General features: G+C 42.9%; 1 protein-coding gene across 4 annotated transcripts in view; it reads left to right on the top strand.

Moving 5' to 3' along the window:
• The window catches only part of LOC116978458 (SH3 domain and tetratricopeptide repeat-containing protein 2-like), a 110,083-nt gene that overhangs the window by 63,371 nt on the left and 29,458 nt on the right, over positions 1 to 17,254 (top strand). For all 4 annotated transcript variants that reach the window (XM_033029597.1, XM_033029595.1, XM_033029596.1 and 1 more), the window contains 4 exons: positions 3,660 to 3,852; positions 4,566 to 4,642; positions 5,930 to 6,125; positions 14,024 to 14,157. In XM_033029597.1, coding sequence (XP_032885488.1) covers positions 3,660 to 3,852; positions 4,566 to 4,642; positions 5,930 to 6,125; positions 14,024 to 14,157 — 600 coding nt within the window. The remainder of the gene's footprint in view (positions 1 to 3,659; positions 3,853 to 4,565; positions 4,643 to 5,929; positions 6,126 to 14,023; positions 14,158 to 17,254) is intronic.

The raw sequence follows: 17,254 nt of genomic DNA, 5'->3' as shown, positions 1-17,254 counted from the left end.
GCTGTTGAGCCTCATGAAAGTTGTTGAAGCTACACGTCCCATAATTTTCAGCTATTTTCAATAAGTAATTTGGCTGCTGCTATTTATTCCCACAAACTATGCTTATCTATATTTATCAAGTCAACAGAGTGATTGGGGTAAAGGAACATCTGGTCTTCTGGTGCTGGGACTGAACTATAGCATAATCATTGAGCTGTTTGCTCCCGATTATCTGATTGTACTTTGAGATTTGAAAGTTAATCTGATGAGCATGTAGCAAAGGCACTCCGTGAGCATTAATTCACTGGAGCCATTATGTGAGACTGGCTGCTTCCTTTTACTTCATTTGATTATTCTAAATTAATGTATCAATTTAGCCAGATTTTATCTTTATATTAGTACATTCGGTTTCATGTTGATGAACATTGGATTTTGCAAATGGCAGCAAATTCAATCCAATCGCAACTATTATTGATCCGTGCAACACAAGACAATACCATTGCCTCACCCAGTATGGGTGCATTCCACAGTAAATGTATTACAATATTCAAGTGTCACCAGAGAATGAATTACACGTGAACAATGGGCTCACAGCAACAGTGCAAACAACAAATTTGTGCTGGCAGTAGGCCAGTTCACCAGTCAATTGCCAAACCATCATTCTGTTGATAAAAAGTATGTCTTTTTGTCCTGTTCAAGGAGATTCAATTTCTTAAACAAAAGTGGGGTCATATTAAGGTAGAGTAACACAATTGGTAGATTGGCTCTCCCCACCCTATTAACACTTTGATCTTGAATAGTGCAGTGAGCAATTCCATCACTTTCAAAGGGTATTAATCCTGGCTAAATTGGACCAGCTAGGACTTCAAAATGGGGTTAAGTTTCAGGGTTGCTGGGAGATTTGGTCAAATTGGAATTACTCTCTGCAGAGCTGGGACAGGCTGCGAAGAGGTGCCACAGTGTCTGGAGCTTAGAGACAATTTGCAAGCAAAGATTGGGACGCCCTGCAAACCGTGTCAATCTGGTGCAAAATGCATAGAATGGATTGGATGGCTGCAAACCAGACATACACCTTGTAAATAGTTGTAAATAATAAAGTAAAGTATAAAGTATCCTTTATTGTCATTTAAACTTTTGGTTTGAACGACATTACGTGCCTTGCAGACATGACAGAGAATAAAATAACAGAACACACAATGAACACAGTTTAGCATCCACCACAGTGAGTCTACCAGGCACCTCCTCACTGTGATGGAAGGCAAAAGTCTTAAAGTCCTTGTCTCTTCCTTCCATGTTCTCCCTCTGCGTTGAGGCGATCCAGGCTTTCGATGTTGGGCCCCCTGCCGGGTGATGGTAAGTCCCGCGGCCGAATCCGAGCTCCGCGAACGGGCCGGTTCAAACTCCCAGGGCAGACGAAGCTGTCACCCTCCAGTCCAGCGGCAGAAGCCGTTGTTGCGGGAGCTCCGGAGAATCGGTCACCAACCTGGGACCTGCGAGCTCCCGATGCTGTCGTCCATCGGGCCCGCGGCCGAAGCCTCCGAGGCCCCGAAGTCGGACGACCGCCGCAGTGCCATCACATTATCGAAGTCGGCCAGCTTCTCGATGGTGAGTCCTGGCTCTGCCTCCGGAGCCTCGAGGTCGGCCCCAGTTGGAGGCCGCCAGCTCCGCGATTAGGCCTCAGCGCAGACGGAGATGGGGACACGACAAAGAAAAGGTCGCATCCCCCCGAAGGAAGAGACTAAAACAAGTTTCCCCCGTCCCCCACACACACACAACTAAAAATAAACTAAAACATACGTCCAACAAGACAAAAGAAACAACAAAAAAAGAAAAAGACAGGCGGACTGCAGGCGAGCCGCAGCTGCTTGGGCAGCGCCGCCACTTCCGGATAATGTTGCAGAATCTGACTTTGCTAAGTGTTGATTGGCTGAGGTGTTGAGCCTTGTCTGAGTTTTCTGTTAATCAGAGTAAATGTTTCCAAGTTGACTTCATCTCAAAGTCCGTTGTGAATACAATGTATTAAACTGTTGTATCATTGGGTTAGGGAAATGCCTGTCATGTATGGGGTTAATCGATATCTGTAATTGGGTGATTAAGAGACCACCCCCATGTGGTTTGGTCCTCGAGGTCCCGGGACCTATAAAAGTCCGCGACCACGAAGCTCAGCATCGATCTTCTGGAAGAGCGCTCAGGACCGCGTACACTTCTGGAGTGCCTCTGTCTGAGCGAGGCCTAGAGGGTTTGAACGTGCAGGCGCAAGGATCGAACCCGTGGTGGGATAGGTACAGTGTGAGATCTGTGACGCACTTTGGTAAAATAAAATTTAGTTGATTCAAGTGCTTGATTCAGTATTTTTACTGAAACTAGACTGGGGGAAAGCTTAGAAACGAGCAATTATCAAGGGTGGCCAAATTAATTGTCATTCGACAAAACATGTACAAAGTAGACTAAATTGTGCTCAGAAGCAGAACCTCAGGCTAATTTAATTTAGCTCTTTAACATATTCCCACAGATAGAATTATTTGTCATATTGTACAGTTAGATCATTTAGTAACAGCTAAATATTCTGCTCTGTTTCCAAAATACAATTTGATTAAAGTTGATGGAACCATATTTTGGAAGAGGTATACAACAAAGTACTACCACTGTAGTGCAAAAGTGATTGTGCATCCATCATACAGTGGATGCACCATCAATTCATCAAAGCAAATAAGGTATTAATTTTTATAATCAGTGGTTAAGTGGCACCATGTAAGAGATGGAAATTACGCCAATTGCTTTAGGATTGGCTACCTTTTGCAGTTTAGGGTTTGCTTCAGCTGATAATATTAAATTTACGTTGTTTTAACCAATGTTCGCTTTTTTTTAATCAAAATGTAAAATGTACAGACAAGTGACATATGAAATTTTATATTGTGAAGTGCGAAATAATGCATACTGGTTGAAAATTAAATGAAACTAGGCAATACAGGCTCCAAAGCCACATTTCTAAACAATGTGAAGGAATAGAAGGCTAATGTGCGTACGTATTTGAAAGTAGCATTATCAATTGAGAGAGCGATTAGTAAAGCTCATGGGATTGTAAACTTCATTAGCAGAGGCCCAAAGTACAAATGTAGAGTAGTTGTACTGAACCTTTTATAAAACTTGAGTTGAATCACAAATGGAATATTGCATCCAATTTTGAGAAGGGTGGGATTGTTTCAGAGAGAGTGCAGAAGAGAGAGATGCTGATATGCTTCCAGGAATGAAGGGTTGCAGCTACAAAGTTTGTCTGGTTAGTTTAACGTTGAGGAGATATGATATAAGTGTACATGATGATAGGTTTAAGTAGAGCAAGCAAAGTGAAATAGCTCCCCTTAGTGGATGGTTCAATTATCAGTTTCAACGTGATTGGCAAAAGAAACAAGTGAGGAAAATTTGTATTTCACAATGTGAATAATGTGATGTGAATTCTCTACCTGTAGAGTGGTTGAATTAATCCTGACTTCCAAATAAGGAATTAATAGACAAATAAGGGAGAATAACTTGTAGGATTAAGGGGAAGTGTTGGGACTGAATAGACTGGTCTACAAAAGATGGCACAGGCTCATTGGGTTGAATAACCTACTGCTGTGCTAAACCAATTTGATGAGTTTATTAAAAGACAGTTCAAAACTATTATTTATTTCTGCATCAAGGTCACTTTTTCACCAGAGCCTTATCCAACATTCCAAAGAGTGAGGAGCAAGATATGAACATCTGCAAGGACGATCTCATCATGGTTAAAGATGTTGGGAATGACTCCAAGTGGGAAGCAACCACACTTTTGACAAATGAAAAGGGTCTCATTCCCGTTTCTGCTCCACAGGCCCTTCTCTACCCATTTTACCAGTAAGACAAAATAAAACTTTCCTTTTTGTACTGTTTTCATAAAAAGCCAATTTTCTGATGTTATGAAATAGATTTAGAGAAATTAATACAGTGCTAGCATGAATTTAATAACGCGGGGACTAATATTCCTAGGGCTCCTCCTGTTCTACCCTAATTTGGGATTGTGCACCTTGAGTTGGGAAATTTCCATATAAATCATTGTCTGTCATCTTTTGCATTGATGCCAAAATGTAACCCTTGTTTATTTAACTAATTACCATGCAGAAGGATCGTATTACTCGCCATGTTGTGTCCGATCGCTCATCTTCCATCTTTCAGAGCAGTCCCATTCCCCATCTCATTCTTTGTCTGTACCCCTGTAACCTCTTGCTCACACATGGTGAAGAATATGCATGCTCCATACAGATAACATCCAGCATTAGAACTGAACTTAAATCCCTGGGTTTGGGATTCTTTTTGCATCATAAAATGCTTTCCTTTTCAACAAATATTACAGATTTGACATTAATTCATGAAAGCGTAAAGCAACCATTTGGCAATATTGTAAAATCAGTTTCAAAATCACGGCCAAAATAGAAAACCATATTTTGCAAAGATTAGAACATAATTATTTGAAAATGCTTCTGTTGTTTTATTGTTGCATTTATTCACATGACAAATATTTTATCACATGAGTTGCTGATTAATTACAGTACAGTTGAATTTTATCACAGGTGGTTCTTGAAGACGAGAGGAGGGAACTTTGGTGACCATGAGGAACATAAACAACACCACTTCCCCCATTCAATTGGTAAGTAATTCTCGTAGGTTAATTGTTCTTTAATTATTCCAATGGGTACGTTTGGGGATAATTTGAGAGGAAATTATTTTGCAAAAAGAGTAATTGATATCTGAAACTTACCGCCAGGGGATGTCCCGTAGATCACTAAAGTGATACAGAAAATATTTCTTAAACTGGAAAGAATACAGAAAAGATTTACAAGGATGTTGTCAGGTCCTGTGGGATTGAGTTGTAAGGAGAGGATGGGCAGACTGGGAGTTTATTCCATGGAGCACAGGACACTGAGAGGTGATCTTATCAAAGTGCATCAAATCATGAGTGCATAGATGGGCTGAATGCTCAGTCTTTTTCCCAGGATTCAAGAACCAGAGGGCATAGGTTTGAAATGAGAAGGTAAAGATTTAATGAGAATTTGAGGTCAAATTTGTCTCACAATGGGTGGTACTAGGATCTTAAAGCTTTTTTATTTTGTATTTATGTTGTTTTTATGTCATTGAGGTGATCAAGGCATTGAGTAGGGCAAGACTAGTACCTTTAGCAGCCATGTGTGACACGAACTGGACTGAGGCCCCAGAAATTTGTTTAATTACAGAATTTCAACTTTCTTTGCAGGCTAGGAAAAGCTGGAAGTGCAGGCACTTTCAGCTAATTTTAAATCTTTCTTGCACAAGGCAAAAACTACCCTTCCTGCCATGCGGACGGTCATTTTATTCCCAGTCATCCATGGATCACACTATCCCACTTCCACTTGTCTGCTCAGTTTCACATAAATCAGGGGGATGGATCAGTGCCCCATCAGCTAGGCCCAGCATCCAAAATCTCCCTGGTCTCGGTAACAGGCCAGAGCCTGATTTCGACCATATGCTGATCATACATGCATTTAATGTTATATCATTTGATGTTATGACTGTGGGTGTTGTCTGCATGGAGTTTCTCCCTGTGACAACATGAGTTTTCTCCGGACGCTGCTTTTTCCTCCCGTATTCCAAAGACATGTAAGTTTGTAGGTTTATTGTAAATTATCCCCGATGTGTAGGACAGAACTAGTGTATGGGTGATCATTGATTGACGCAAACCCGGTAGGCAAAAAGGCTTGTTTCCACTCTGTCTCTCTAAACTAATCTAAACTACTTAGATGGGGCATCTAGGTTGGCATAAACAAGTTGGGCCGAAGGGCCTGTTTCCATGCTGTGTGTCTCTGACTCTATAACTCTATGACTCTATTGAAAGTGAATTACAGAGCTTCCATCATTATTCATACAACTTACTACTTACAGATAACCTCTACGTTTTTAGGTACTGGTACCTGTGTCGCAACTGTAGATTACAAAGAGGGTGAGGTGGATGAATTGTGCTTCAGTGAAGGAGAAACGATTCAGATAATTGGCTTCCTTCTTTCTAACCTGCGGTGGTTTTTGGGGAAGTCTTTAGCCACTGGATTAACTGGGTTTGTACCAGTAGAGCACGTGCAGCCAGACCAGTTCAAAACACTGTGAGTAAAGTGCTTCTGATTTAGACCATAAGGAATGTTAGTCATTTAATGGATTTGTATTCCAAAATGATTGCATGATTGATTTAAATGTCTCAGTATATCCTTACATGATTAGAGATCAATTTATGTTTGGTATTACTTTCAGGAGGTTTATATGGAGGATAAACTATGATGAAGACACTATATAAATGGGAATTGTTTTTTATGAATGCGATGCATTCCGAACATCGGACAGAAAATAAGTAGCAACAGGTTTTGTGATTTACACAATCTGGTGTGTGAGGGCATCTTCTGAACGTTATCCTTTTCCATGAGAGATTTAAAATCTGTAAAGTTATTTTCCCCTTGTTTTCTGTCTTGGCACCCTATTCCAGAAATCAAACAAGTGACGTAGTTCTTCACTTTGCTGCATTGCTGCTGAACGCTTCACTAAAACACTTTATTTGCAATTGCTGCTCCTCGCAGGCATCTACGTATATGGCAGCGCCCTTTTAATGGGTCAAGCACAGACCATGTTGCTGTGCTGTCCTCTCCATAAATGGAATTTAATGCAGAGAAATGTGAGATGTTGTATTTTGGAAAGTCTAACATGGACAGGAGCTGCATAGTGAATGGCAGGGCTCTGGATAATGTTGTAGAGCAGGGGAATCTAGGAGTGCAGGTGCATGGTTCCTTGAAGGTGGAGTCGCAGGTAGATTGGGTGGCCAAAAAGGCTTTTGGCACTTTGGCCTTCATCAGTCAGAGTATTGAATATAGAAGTTGGGAGGACATGTTGCAGTTTTATAAGACTTTGGTGAGGCCGCATTTAGAGTATTGTGTTCAGTTCTGGGCACCGTCATAGGAAGATGTTGTCAAGCTGGAAATGGTACAGAGAAGATTTACGAGGATATTGCCAGGAATAGAGGGCCTGAGCTATAGGGAGAGGTTGAGTAGTCTGGGAGCACAGGAGGATGAGGGGTCATCTTATAAAGTTATATAAGATCATGAGAGTCTCTTGACCAGAGTAGGTGAATCGAGGACCAGAGGAAGTAGGTTTAAGGTGAAGGGAAAAAGATTTAATAGGAATCTGAGCGGTACATTTTTCACACAAAGGGTGGTGGGTGTATGGAACAAGCTGCCGGAAGAGGTAGAGACTATCCCAACATTTAAGAAACAGTTAGATAGGTACATGGATAACACAGATTCAGAGGGATATGGACCAAATGTGGGCAGGTAGGACTAGTGTAACTGGGACATGTTGGCCGGTGTGGGCAAGTTGGGCCGAAGGGCCTGTTTCCACACTGTATCACTCTATGTCTCTGTGACTCATTTCAACATGGTAGTATTACCAGACCTCCCATTCACTTTCCTATAAGACAAGCTCTCAACTTAAATATTTACAGGCAAATTCTTAAATCTCTGACAAACAATTCTATTACTTGGAGCAATTCATCAACTAATGGGCCAGATAGTCAAACTCGCTGCTTGTCAGCATTGCATGCGTGAGCCAAGCACCCTGTCTGCTGCCAGCCAATCTTAATTACAGTTGACCACAAAAAGAGAAGTGAATATCAAGCAGCAACATAAGAAGAAGAAGAAGAAGTAAGACTAAGCCCCTCAGTTCCTCATACGTGTTCCACCATTCAATAATATCATGGGTGACTTAATACCTCAGTGTCATTTTGCTGCACTAACTCAATATCTCAAAAAATCTAAAAATATTTTTTATCTATTCATTCAATATAGTGAGCCTTAGGGAGAGAACTCTTGGGTAGAGAAGTACTTTCTGGATGAATACAATTCTGGGTGAAGGAAAAGAGACAGCCAGTGGAGGAGATGAACAATGGCTGACAAATGCTGTTTTTGCCTGTGAAGGGTTTCACATTTTAGGGTAAAGATTTAGAGTGGCACAGTGGTGCAGCGATAGAATTGCTGCCTTACAGCGCCGGTGACCGGGCTTCAATCCTGACTGCGTGTGCTGTCTGTACAGAGTTTGTCCATTCTCCCTGTGACCATGCGTACTCGATGGGCCAAAGGACCTGTTTCCATGCTGTATCTCTAAAGAAATAAATTACTTTGTGGTGCTATTCTGACATGTGAGGAAGGCCCAATTCTACTAGATAAACACAAAAAGCTGGGGTAACTCAGCGGGACAGGCAGCATCTTGGTGACGTTTCGGGTCCTCAGACCATTCTTGAGACTGGTTAGGGATAAGGAAAACAAGAGATATAGGCAATGATGTAGAGAGATAAAGAACAATGAATGAAAGATATGCAAAAAAGTAACAAAGATAAAGGAAACATGTCATTGTTAGGTGTTTGGTGCAAACGAGAAGCTAGTGCGACTTGGGTGGAGGAGGGATAGAGAGAGAAGGAATGCCGGGGCTACCTGAAGTTAGAGAAATCAATATTCATACCACTGGGCTGTAAGCTGCCCAAACGAAATATGAGATGTTGTTCCTCCAATTTGCGTTTAGCCTCACTCTAACAATGGAGGAGACCTAGGACAGAAAGGTCAGTGTAGGAATTGGAAGGAGAATTAAAGTGTTTCGCAACCAGGAGATCAGATAGGTTCAGGCAGACTGAGCAGAGTTGTTCAGTCTACGTTTGGTCTCATCGATGTATGAGAGTCCACATCTTGAACAACGGATACAGTAGATGACGTTGGAGGAGGTGTAAGTGAACCTCTGCCTAACCTGAAAGGACTTTCGGGGTCCCTGGACAGATTCGAGGGAGGAGGTATAGGGACAGGTGTGGCTTCTTCTGGGGTGGCAGGGGAAGGTACCTGGAGAGGGGGTGGTTTGGGTGGGAAGGTATGAGTTAACCAGGGAGTTGCAGAGGGAACGGTCTCTGCGGAAGGCGGAAAGGGGTGTAGATGGGAAAATGTGGCAGACAAATGCCGCAGAGACCGCTCCCTCCACAACTCCCTGGTTAACTCAAATCGTTGTAGTTGACTATCAATTACATGCATTTACATCAGCTAATCAGTAGATTTGATCTTACTTCTGCTTCAAACCACAATCTGAAACATCCATTATTTCAAATTTTGTATAAAGATATCTCTTGGAAGATTTTAAAAGATATCTTCGTTGGGAGATTGGATAGGAGGAGAAGGGATCGGTAACAACTCTCTGATTTTCAGTTTTTTTACCAAAATAATTCAACAGAGGATTTAAAAGGATTCTTTAAAGGATTTTAACATTCTTAATTATTTTGTGTCAAACTGTTCACTATTATTCCCATGCATAGCTGCACTGTTCAAAGAACAGTGAACTGTTTGATACAGTCCAGGTTGTTGAAATTGTGTCTGTTCGCCAGAGCAGGGGCAAGGAGTTTCTCTTGGGCTGCTGACCTCAATGGGGAGGTTCACGTCACTGCAATGGACCTGCAGCTTCGATGTCTGAAGAACAGCAAGATTGATGCATTCAGTTCAGTTCAGTTTAGTTTATTGTCACATGTACCGAGGTACAGTGAAAAGCTTCTGTGGCTAGCATGCAAATCGTCACCTGGCTTTGGCGCCGTCTTGGAAGCATTGATGCTTGCCGCCATGATGCTTGCTTCCTCCTTCCACTAAGCCACCATTCTTCTGAAGTGAGATTGGGTTAACGTATGATTCGCATTTTTTGGCGCTGGGCGTGCACTCGCTGGAGCTTAGAAAGATGAGGGGGGACCTCATCAAAACTTACCGAATAGTGAAAGGCCTGGATAGAGAGGATGTGGAGAGGATGTTTGTGGGAGAATCTAGGACCAGAGGGCACAGCATTAGGACATGCCTTTGGAAAGGAGATGAGGAGGAACTTCTTTAATCGGAGGGTGGTGAATCTGTGGAATTCATTGCCAAGTGTGGAGGCCAAGTCATTGGGTAGTTTTAAGGCAGAGATTGACAAGTTCTTGATTAGTAAGGGTGTCAAAGGCTATGGAAAGAAGATTGGAGAATGGAGTTCAGAGGCAAAGATAGGCCGGCCATGATTGAATCACTGAGTAGACTCGATGGTCCAACTGGCCTAAATCTGCACCTATGATTTATGAACTTATGAACTTTTAAAAGTTGTTGACAGATTGTTGTGCATCACACAATGTGTTAATCCCCACCCGAGGGAGAGAATAAAGTTGCAGTTAATCAAATGCAGTGATCAAATACACTTTGATCTTGAGCTGCTTTAGTCTTGGGTTGGTTACCAGAAAATGCCAACGGCTAAAGACAAAAAGTGTGGTTTGATAATTAGTCATTTTACTTGACTTGTATTTGGTACATGAAGAAATATTCTAAATGCTATTAAAGTCTGTGAAACATCATCTCTGTTGCAGATCTGTGACTCGTCTGATGATGGTATGCCATATAAGATTACAAGATTTCATCTCTTTCTCTTCTATTGGCCTCTGTTTGTCAGTAAATAAAACATAATAAAACTGCAAATTCTGGAAACTAAAACAAAAATAGAAAATGCTAGTAACTCAGCAGATCAGGCAATATCTGTGGAGAGAAACATTAAGTTATAATTTTGGGTCAAAGATCCTTCATTGGAACTGGGACAAAGAGTAAAACAAGCCACTTTTCTTTCTACAGATGTTGCCTGACTGGCTGAGGTTGCAGTATTTTTTGTTTGAGTTTCAGACCCCTTGTCATCTCATCTATGTCCAGGGTAGGACAGTTCTCGGGAGTAAATCTGGAGCCGTCAGATGGAGTTCAAGTGAACTCCATCTCCTACTCTCAATCTTACTCAATCTCAATCTACACTTGGTCTTAGAATAAAGGGAAGGACATTTCAACTGAGCTAAGAAATGTATTAACACAGAGTATGGTGAATCTTTCTAGTTATCTGTCCCAGAGAAATGTGGTGCTCAGTTGCTGAGTGTTTAAAATGGTGAGGCTGGTATATCTGCTAGAATCCAGAGAAATATTAGGATCATGTAAAGGGCCTGCCCCACTTTCACAACCTACTTCACGACCTCTGACGACCTTATACGACTTAAAAAAATATCAAGGTTGCGGTAACCTACGACCTTCCACGACTATGTGTACGACCTCCTACGACTATTTTGAAGACCTCGCACGACTATGAAGATGACCTACTTCGACCTTCGAAGGGATTCAAAGTAACATTAGCAAATTTGCAGATGACACAAAGCTGGGTGACAGTGTGAACTGTGAGGAGGATGCTATGAGAATGCAGGGTGACTTGGACAGGTTGGGGGAGTGGGCAGATACATGGCAGATGAAGTTTAATGCGGATAAATGTGAGGTTATCCACTTTGGTAGCAAAAACAGGAAGGCAGATTACTATCTAAATGGCGTCAAGTTGGGAAAAGGGGAAGTACAATGGGATCTGGGGGTCCTTGTACATCAGTCTATGAAAGTAAGCATGCCGGTACAGCAGGCAGTGAAGAAAGCGAATGGCATGTTGGCCTTAATACAAGAGGAATCGAATATAGGGGCAAAGAGGTCCTTCTGCAGTTGTACGGAGCTCTAGTGAGACCACACCTGGAGTATTGTGTGCAGTTTTGGTCCCATAATTTGAGGAAGGACATTCTTGCTATTGAGGGAGTGCAGCGTATGTTTACAAGGTTAATTCCCAGGATGGCGGGACTGGCATATGCTGAGAGAATGGAGCAGCTGGGCTTGTACACTCTGGAGTTTGGAAGGATGAGAAGGGGAAACATATAAGATTATTAAGGGCTTGGACACACTAGAGGCTGGAAACATGTTCCCGATGTTGGGGGAGTCCAGAACCAGGAGCCACAGTTTAAGAATAAGGGGTAAGCCATTTAGAACGGAGACGAGGAAATACTTTTTCTTACAGAGAGTGGTGAGTCTGTGGAATTCTCTGCCTCAGAGGGCGGTGGAGGCAGGTTCCCTGGATGCTTTCAAGAGAGAGCTAGATAGTGCTCTTAAAAATAATGGTCAGGGAATATGGGGAGAAGGCAGGAGCAGGGTACTTATTTGGGATGATCAGCCATGATCACATTGAATGGCGGTGCTGGCTCGATTGGCCAAATGGCCTACTCCTGCACCTATTGTCTATTGACTATGTTGAAGACTGGCTTCGACCATGTACGTTTTACTGCTGTTTGCAGTAGCCCTTTTGCTTCAGCAGCCTATTAAGAAAGGCAGAAGGGGAAGAGCAAGGGTGAAGAGGAAGCACAAGAAGAGGTCTCAATGGGTGAATGAAAATGATGTGATGGACTGTCCCAGTACACCAGACGACTGGAAGAGATGGAACATTAAGCACACATGTGGGGCAGTGGATGGCAAGCATACCATTCTTGTCCCTGTCCCTGTACCCCTCAATTTTCCTTTTCGTACTGGATGGCATTCTGCTGGATCCATTCCTCAAGGTCCCCCTCCTGCTGCCTGGTGAAGGTGTAGGGCATAACCTTCCTCCAACCCTCCCTCACCACCAATGGGGCATCTGCCTCTGATGCTGTGTCAGACACGGGAGAAAGGGTTGCTTTGCTGCCTTCAAATGAGGCAGTGAAGGATGGGGTGGTGGTGGGGACATATACTACCACCCTGGTCTCCTCCTCTAGGGGTCTCTCATGCAGGGCTACCTCCTCCTGCACTATCACCTCCTGTGGCATCACCTCCTGCCACTCCTCCTCCTGGATGGGCAACATCTGCATGGCAGTTTTTTTTTTAGGGTTGTGCCCCCCCCCTGCGCTGCTGCCATTTTGGTGCCATCTCTAAAACACAAGTCTCCTCTCCAAAAAATTCTCCAGCTATGAATGAACATACCTTGGAGTAACAGAGGTGACGTTCTGCTGTTTAAATAACCTTTTTTTTCTCTACTGACCTTTTTTTCACCCGGGAGCTATTACCTTCGACTGCCTCCGACCACCTACGACTACCTACGACTTGCATCACGACCTACTACGACCTACCTACGAGTAAAATGTAGCGATTTTTTCCATGACTACCTTTTTTAAAAACTCGTGGACATTTTTCATCAGGCTAGAAAAAACGCCGCGACCGACTTGATGCCACGAGTACTTACGACTAGCATCACGACCTGCTACGATCTACCTATGACCTCCTACGACCACGCTGCGAGTATGAGTCAATGACAAACTCGGCAGAGGTCGTGTATTAGGTCGTGAAAGTGGGACAGGCCCTTCAGGATGTGGAATTGATAGAGAAGTTGTTTTAAGATGCTTTAAGGCATTGTCTTGTAGCCTTGACTCTCATCCAGCTGGCTAGCAGAGGAAGTGGCCTCAGGCCACTAACCCCATGGGATACTAGAATGCATTTTGAGGTCCAAACATGTTGCTAATGCTAAAGTGTCTCATTGTGGATTGCCGGCTCCAAGCAAGTGCAATAGCCAGCTATCAGGTATGTATGGTAAGAGGAAGTAATGTTCACTGAAAATGGGAAAAAAAGTTGCTGTAGCTGAGATTATTGTTGTGGAGCCTGAAGGAGAATTTTAACATTTAGCTTTTTTGTTCTCTTTCTCTTCTTTTCCCCAGGAGGACATTTATATGCATTCCCCCTTTAGGCTGATAAATGGCATTGAGGTCATAGCTGCATCATAAAACTTTGATTTAATAGCATGCTTTGATTTAGGGTCACTGTGTGAAAAGTTCCCATTGAAATATTAGGAAGACGGAAATGAAATTAGTACACTAACCCTTTCATTTTCATCTTCAGTATCATTCATTTCCACCCAAGTGTCCATTTAAATATTTCTTTGCTTTCCACTGTGATAAAAGGTGAAACATTTGTGTATGCTGACTGACAAGTATTAAAGATTGACAAGGTATCAGCTAAGGCATGTGTTATGATTTCACGTAGAAATATTTTCATTTTAAATGCTAGGTATTTCCTCCTATTTAATTTGAAGGAAGGTTTGGTACTAAAGCTCATTGTTTTGTGGAAACAAATTGGTGAATGTTGGACATACTTAATATCTAATTTTTAATCCACAGGGAAAGCCATCTTCTATTCTTAAGTGATGAAGAAAAGTCTTCTTTGAGCATGTTCAGAAAACCTGATGAAGAGCATTGCATCAATCTCCTGAACAAACTCTCACAAACTGATGTGGACACTGTTTATCGCTTAGGTGTGTTTTCTTCATTATTTTTTTTTAGATGAACATTCAATCATGAATCCATTTCTCTCTACTTCCAGATGTGTGATTTATTTTGTAACTGGACACTCTTGGCTTTTATACTGCTGTGGGGCATGGGGGGAAGAAAGGTATTGTGTTTTGAGATTGGAACATCTAAAAGAACAGGTATCGGAAATGCCCTGAAGAATTCAACCTTTCGGAGTGAGCTAAGTGGTGCTCCTAATCACAAGCAGCTTGGTTATGGCCCTGTCCCACGGTACGAGTTCATTCCAAGAGCTCTCCCGATTTTAAAAAAATCAAACTTGTGGTAAGCACGGAGAATGAACGTAGCAGGGACGTCGGAGCTCGGGGACGTCTCTTAGCGGCTCGTAACGCTAACGGCAGGTACTCGGGAAGACTCGCTAATGGCAGTTAGCTCGGGAAGACTCGTGAAGATTTTTCAACATGTTGAAAAATGTCCACGAGAGCCCCGTGTACCGACGAGCGGCCATTACCGTAAATCTCCGAATTCGAATCAGGGCAAACTCGGGAGAGTTCTTGGAATTAACTCGTACTGTGGGACAGGGCCATTAGCATGCTCAAGACTTTTTGGATGGGAAGCCTGCCACACAAAGATGAATTGTATAAAGCGGCCTTTCACGGGGCGAGTTGACGCAAGATGTCACCAGAGTGAAGAGGTCGTGGTCCAGCACGAGTCTCGCACGATATAACGGCAGTAGATAAAGAATTCCCACGGTACTCGGCATTTCTGCTATTTGTGCGAGTGACTTGTCCGTTTCCCGATCATTCCAGTTAAATCTTGAATGAACATCGTGAACTACACGTGACACAAATGATGTAACTTTTTTTTTCACACACTATATATATCCTCCCTTGGTTGAATTGGCTCATTTGGAGACATATTTTACTGTGTATGTGGGAGACACAGATGGACTGAGCACAGTACCTCGGTCTTACTGTATGTGGGAGAGGGGAGAAAGGGACGTACACTCACAGAGGCAGAGTCTCTCAGCCTGTGTAAGAGGGAGGGAGAGAGAGAGAGAGGCACACACAAGGTGGATGTGAAATCTCACCTGCCTGTTTCAGTGACAGACACCCGCCGTCAGTAAATGAAGACACCCCCATCTGTCTCCCCCTCCTCTCCCTCGACTCCCCCACCTTTCTCTCCCAACTCCAGTCCCGTCCCGACCCCCTGGGAAACTGAATAGAGCAACAGTCAACTGCTGCCTGTGCGCTGATATGACAATAAAGGCTACTTTACTTTACTGAGTTAAAGAGTTCCCACGGTAGACTGTAAAACTGGGACCCTGGTTCTGGACTCCCCCAACACCGGAACCCTTCTTCAGACAGCCTAATCGGAATTGAGTCTGAAGATGTGTCTCGTCCCGAAACATCAGCTTTTTTTCTCCAGAGATGCTGCTTGACTCGCTGAGTTACTCCAGCTTTTTGTGTCTGTCTTCGGTTTAAACCAGCATGTACAGTTCACTCCTTACATGGGTCTCTGTACAACATTGATTGGTAGCGTTCCGGACCCCTGGACCCGAGGACTCCGACCTGTATCTCTCAAAGAAATACATGTGAAAAATTTCTCACGGACCATAAAAATGTGTAACCTTTCAGTAAAGTCCCTTTTAAAGTCCCTTTTAAAGATTATAGTTATTTTCTTGAATCTCATTAACATAACTCATGAATAAGTTGATGTCCATATGCGGATGCAAATCTTTATTTTTATTTATTTTTTAAATTCAATCCCACATAAGATAATTTTTACTCACCTTCTGTTCCCTCTGTCCAGCTTCCGGGTTCACCGTTCGCAGGAGTTCCCACGGTACCCGCAAGAGTTATTACGGATATCGCACTGGCCACTACGTTCATATAATGTTGCAATACTCAACCACAAGTGTACAAGTCAATCTTGGAGAAATTCAAACTTTCTTGAATTTTCTCCCGAGTGACCAAGTTACACAATGACCTGCCGTTAGCGCTACGGTGGTCCACGGTGGTCCACGAATGCCGCACTGTTATCGCACGAGGTTCCCACGATGTTAAACTCCGGTTAACTCTTGCGTCAAGTCGCCCCGTGAAAAGGCCGCTTAAGAGTATGTCTTTGGATATCGTGTCACCTTTGAGAAGGTTGGAGGGAGGGTTGTTATTAGGATCATCACATGAATAAAGGTTCTTAATGGCTGTGCTGGCTGATCATGAGAGGGGTCCTGATGAATAGCGGATCACAGAGTGAAGTTCTAATAGAACATGGCTTACTAGGTTGTCTTTGGGCTTAAAGGAAACACTCTTGCTTTTCTTAACACTACAGATTCAACTCTAGATAGGTTATATTGGCTACATTGTCTTTCCTAAGGTGTATTAAACTTGCCTTGCTATAGTAAAAAAAAACACTTCCTGTTAGCCACCCATTCCAAGGGAGTGGATGAATTTGAAACAGATTCAGTTTCTGTTTCAGGGTTTCCATTTCAGTATGTGTGGTTTGGGGGTGCTATGAATCGGCCCAGTAACTGTAAATGGGGTCCATGACTGTTAGGGTGCAAACAATTGTGCTTAAAGTTCTACCTCAAAACTTACACACAAAATCAAAGCTGACCATAGCATGAAATACAGAAGACGCAACGAGTCGCCAGCTATATTTAGTGTAAAGAGAAAATTGGTTAATATTTTGGTTAATTAGCAAGAACTAGCAAAAATTCTTAAATAGTCATGCTTTAATTTATGAAGAGAGGGGTGGGGGGTTCCAAATGTACAGGCTGTAATAGGTTGGAGTCCAAGTGAAACTGACAGAACCCCATGATCCCACAGATGAGCACCACGCCTTAATCTCAAACACCATTTCTGATTTCATCACTTCTGGCTGTCTGCCTTCCACAGCCTCCAACCTTATCATTTCCCAGCCCCACACAGCCTGGTTTTAGCTTCTCCCCAAAATCCACAAACACAACTGCCCTGGCTTCCATTGTTTCTGCCTGCTCCTGTCCCACTGAAATGACTTCCACATATCTTGACTCCCTTCTGGTCCAATCTCTCCCGACCTATGTCCAAGATACCTCACATGCCCTTCGTCTCTTTAATGACTTCC

The sequence above is a fragment of the Amblyraja radiata genome, chromosome 11 (assembly GCF_010909765.2).
Source record: "Amblyraja radiata isolate CabotCenter1 chromosome 11, sAmbRad1.1.pri, whole genome shotgun sequence".
NCBI lineage: Eukaryota > Metazoa > Chordata > Chondrichthyes > Rajiformes > Rajidae > Amblyraja > Amblyraja radiata.
Note: the sequence above shows the minus strand (reverse complement) of the source record. Positions and strands in the feature narration are given on the sequence as shown.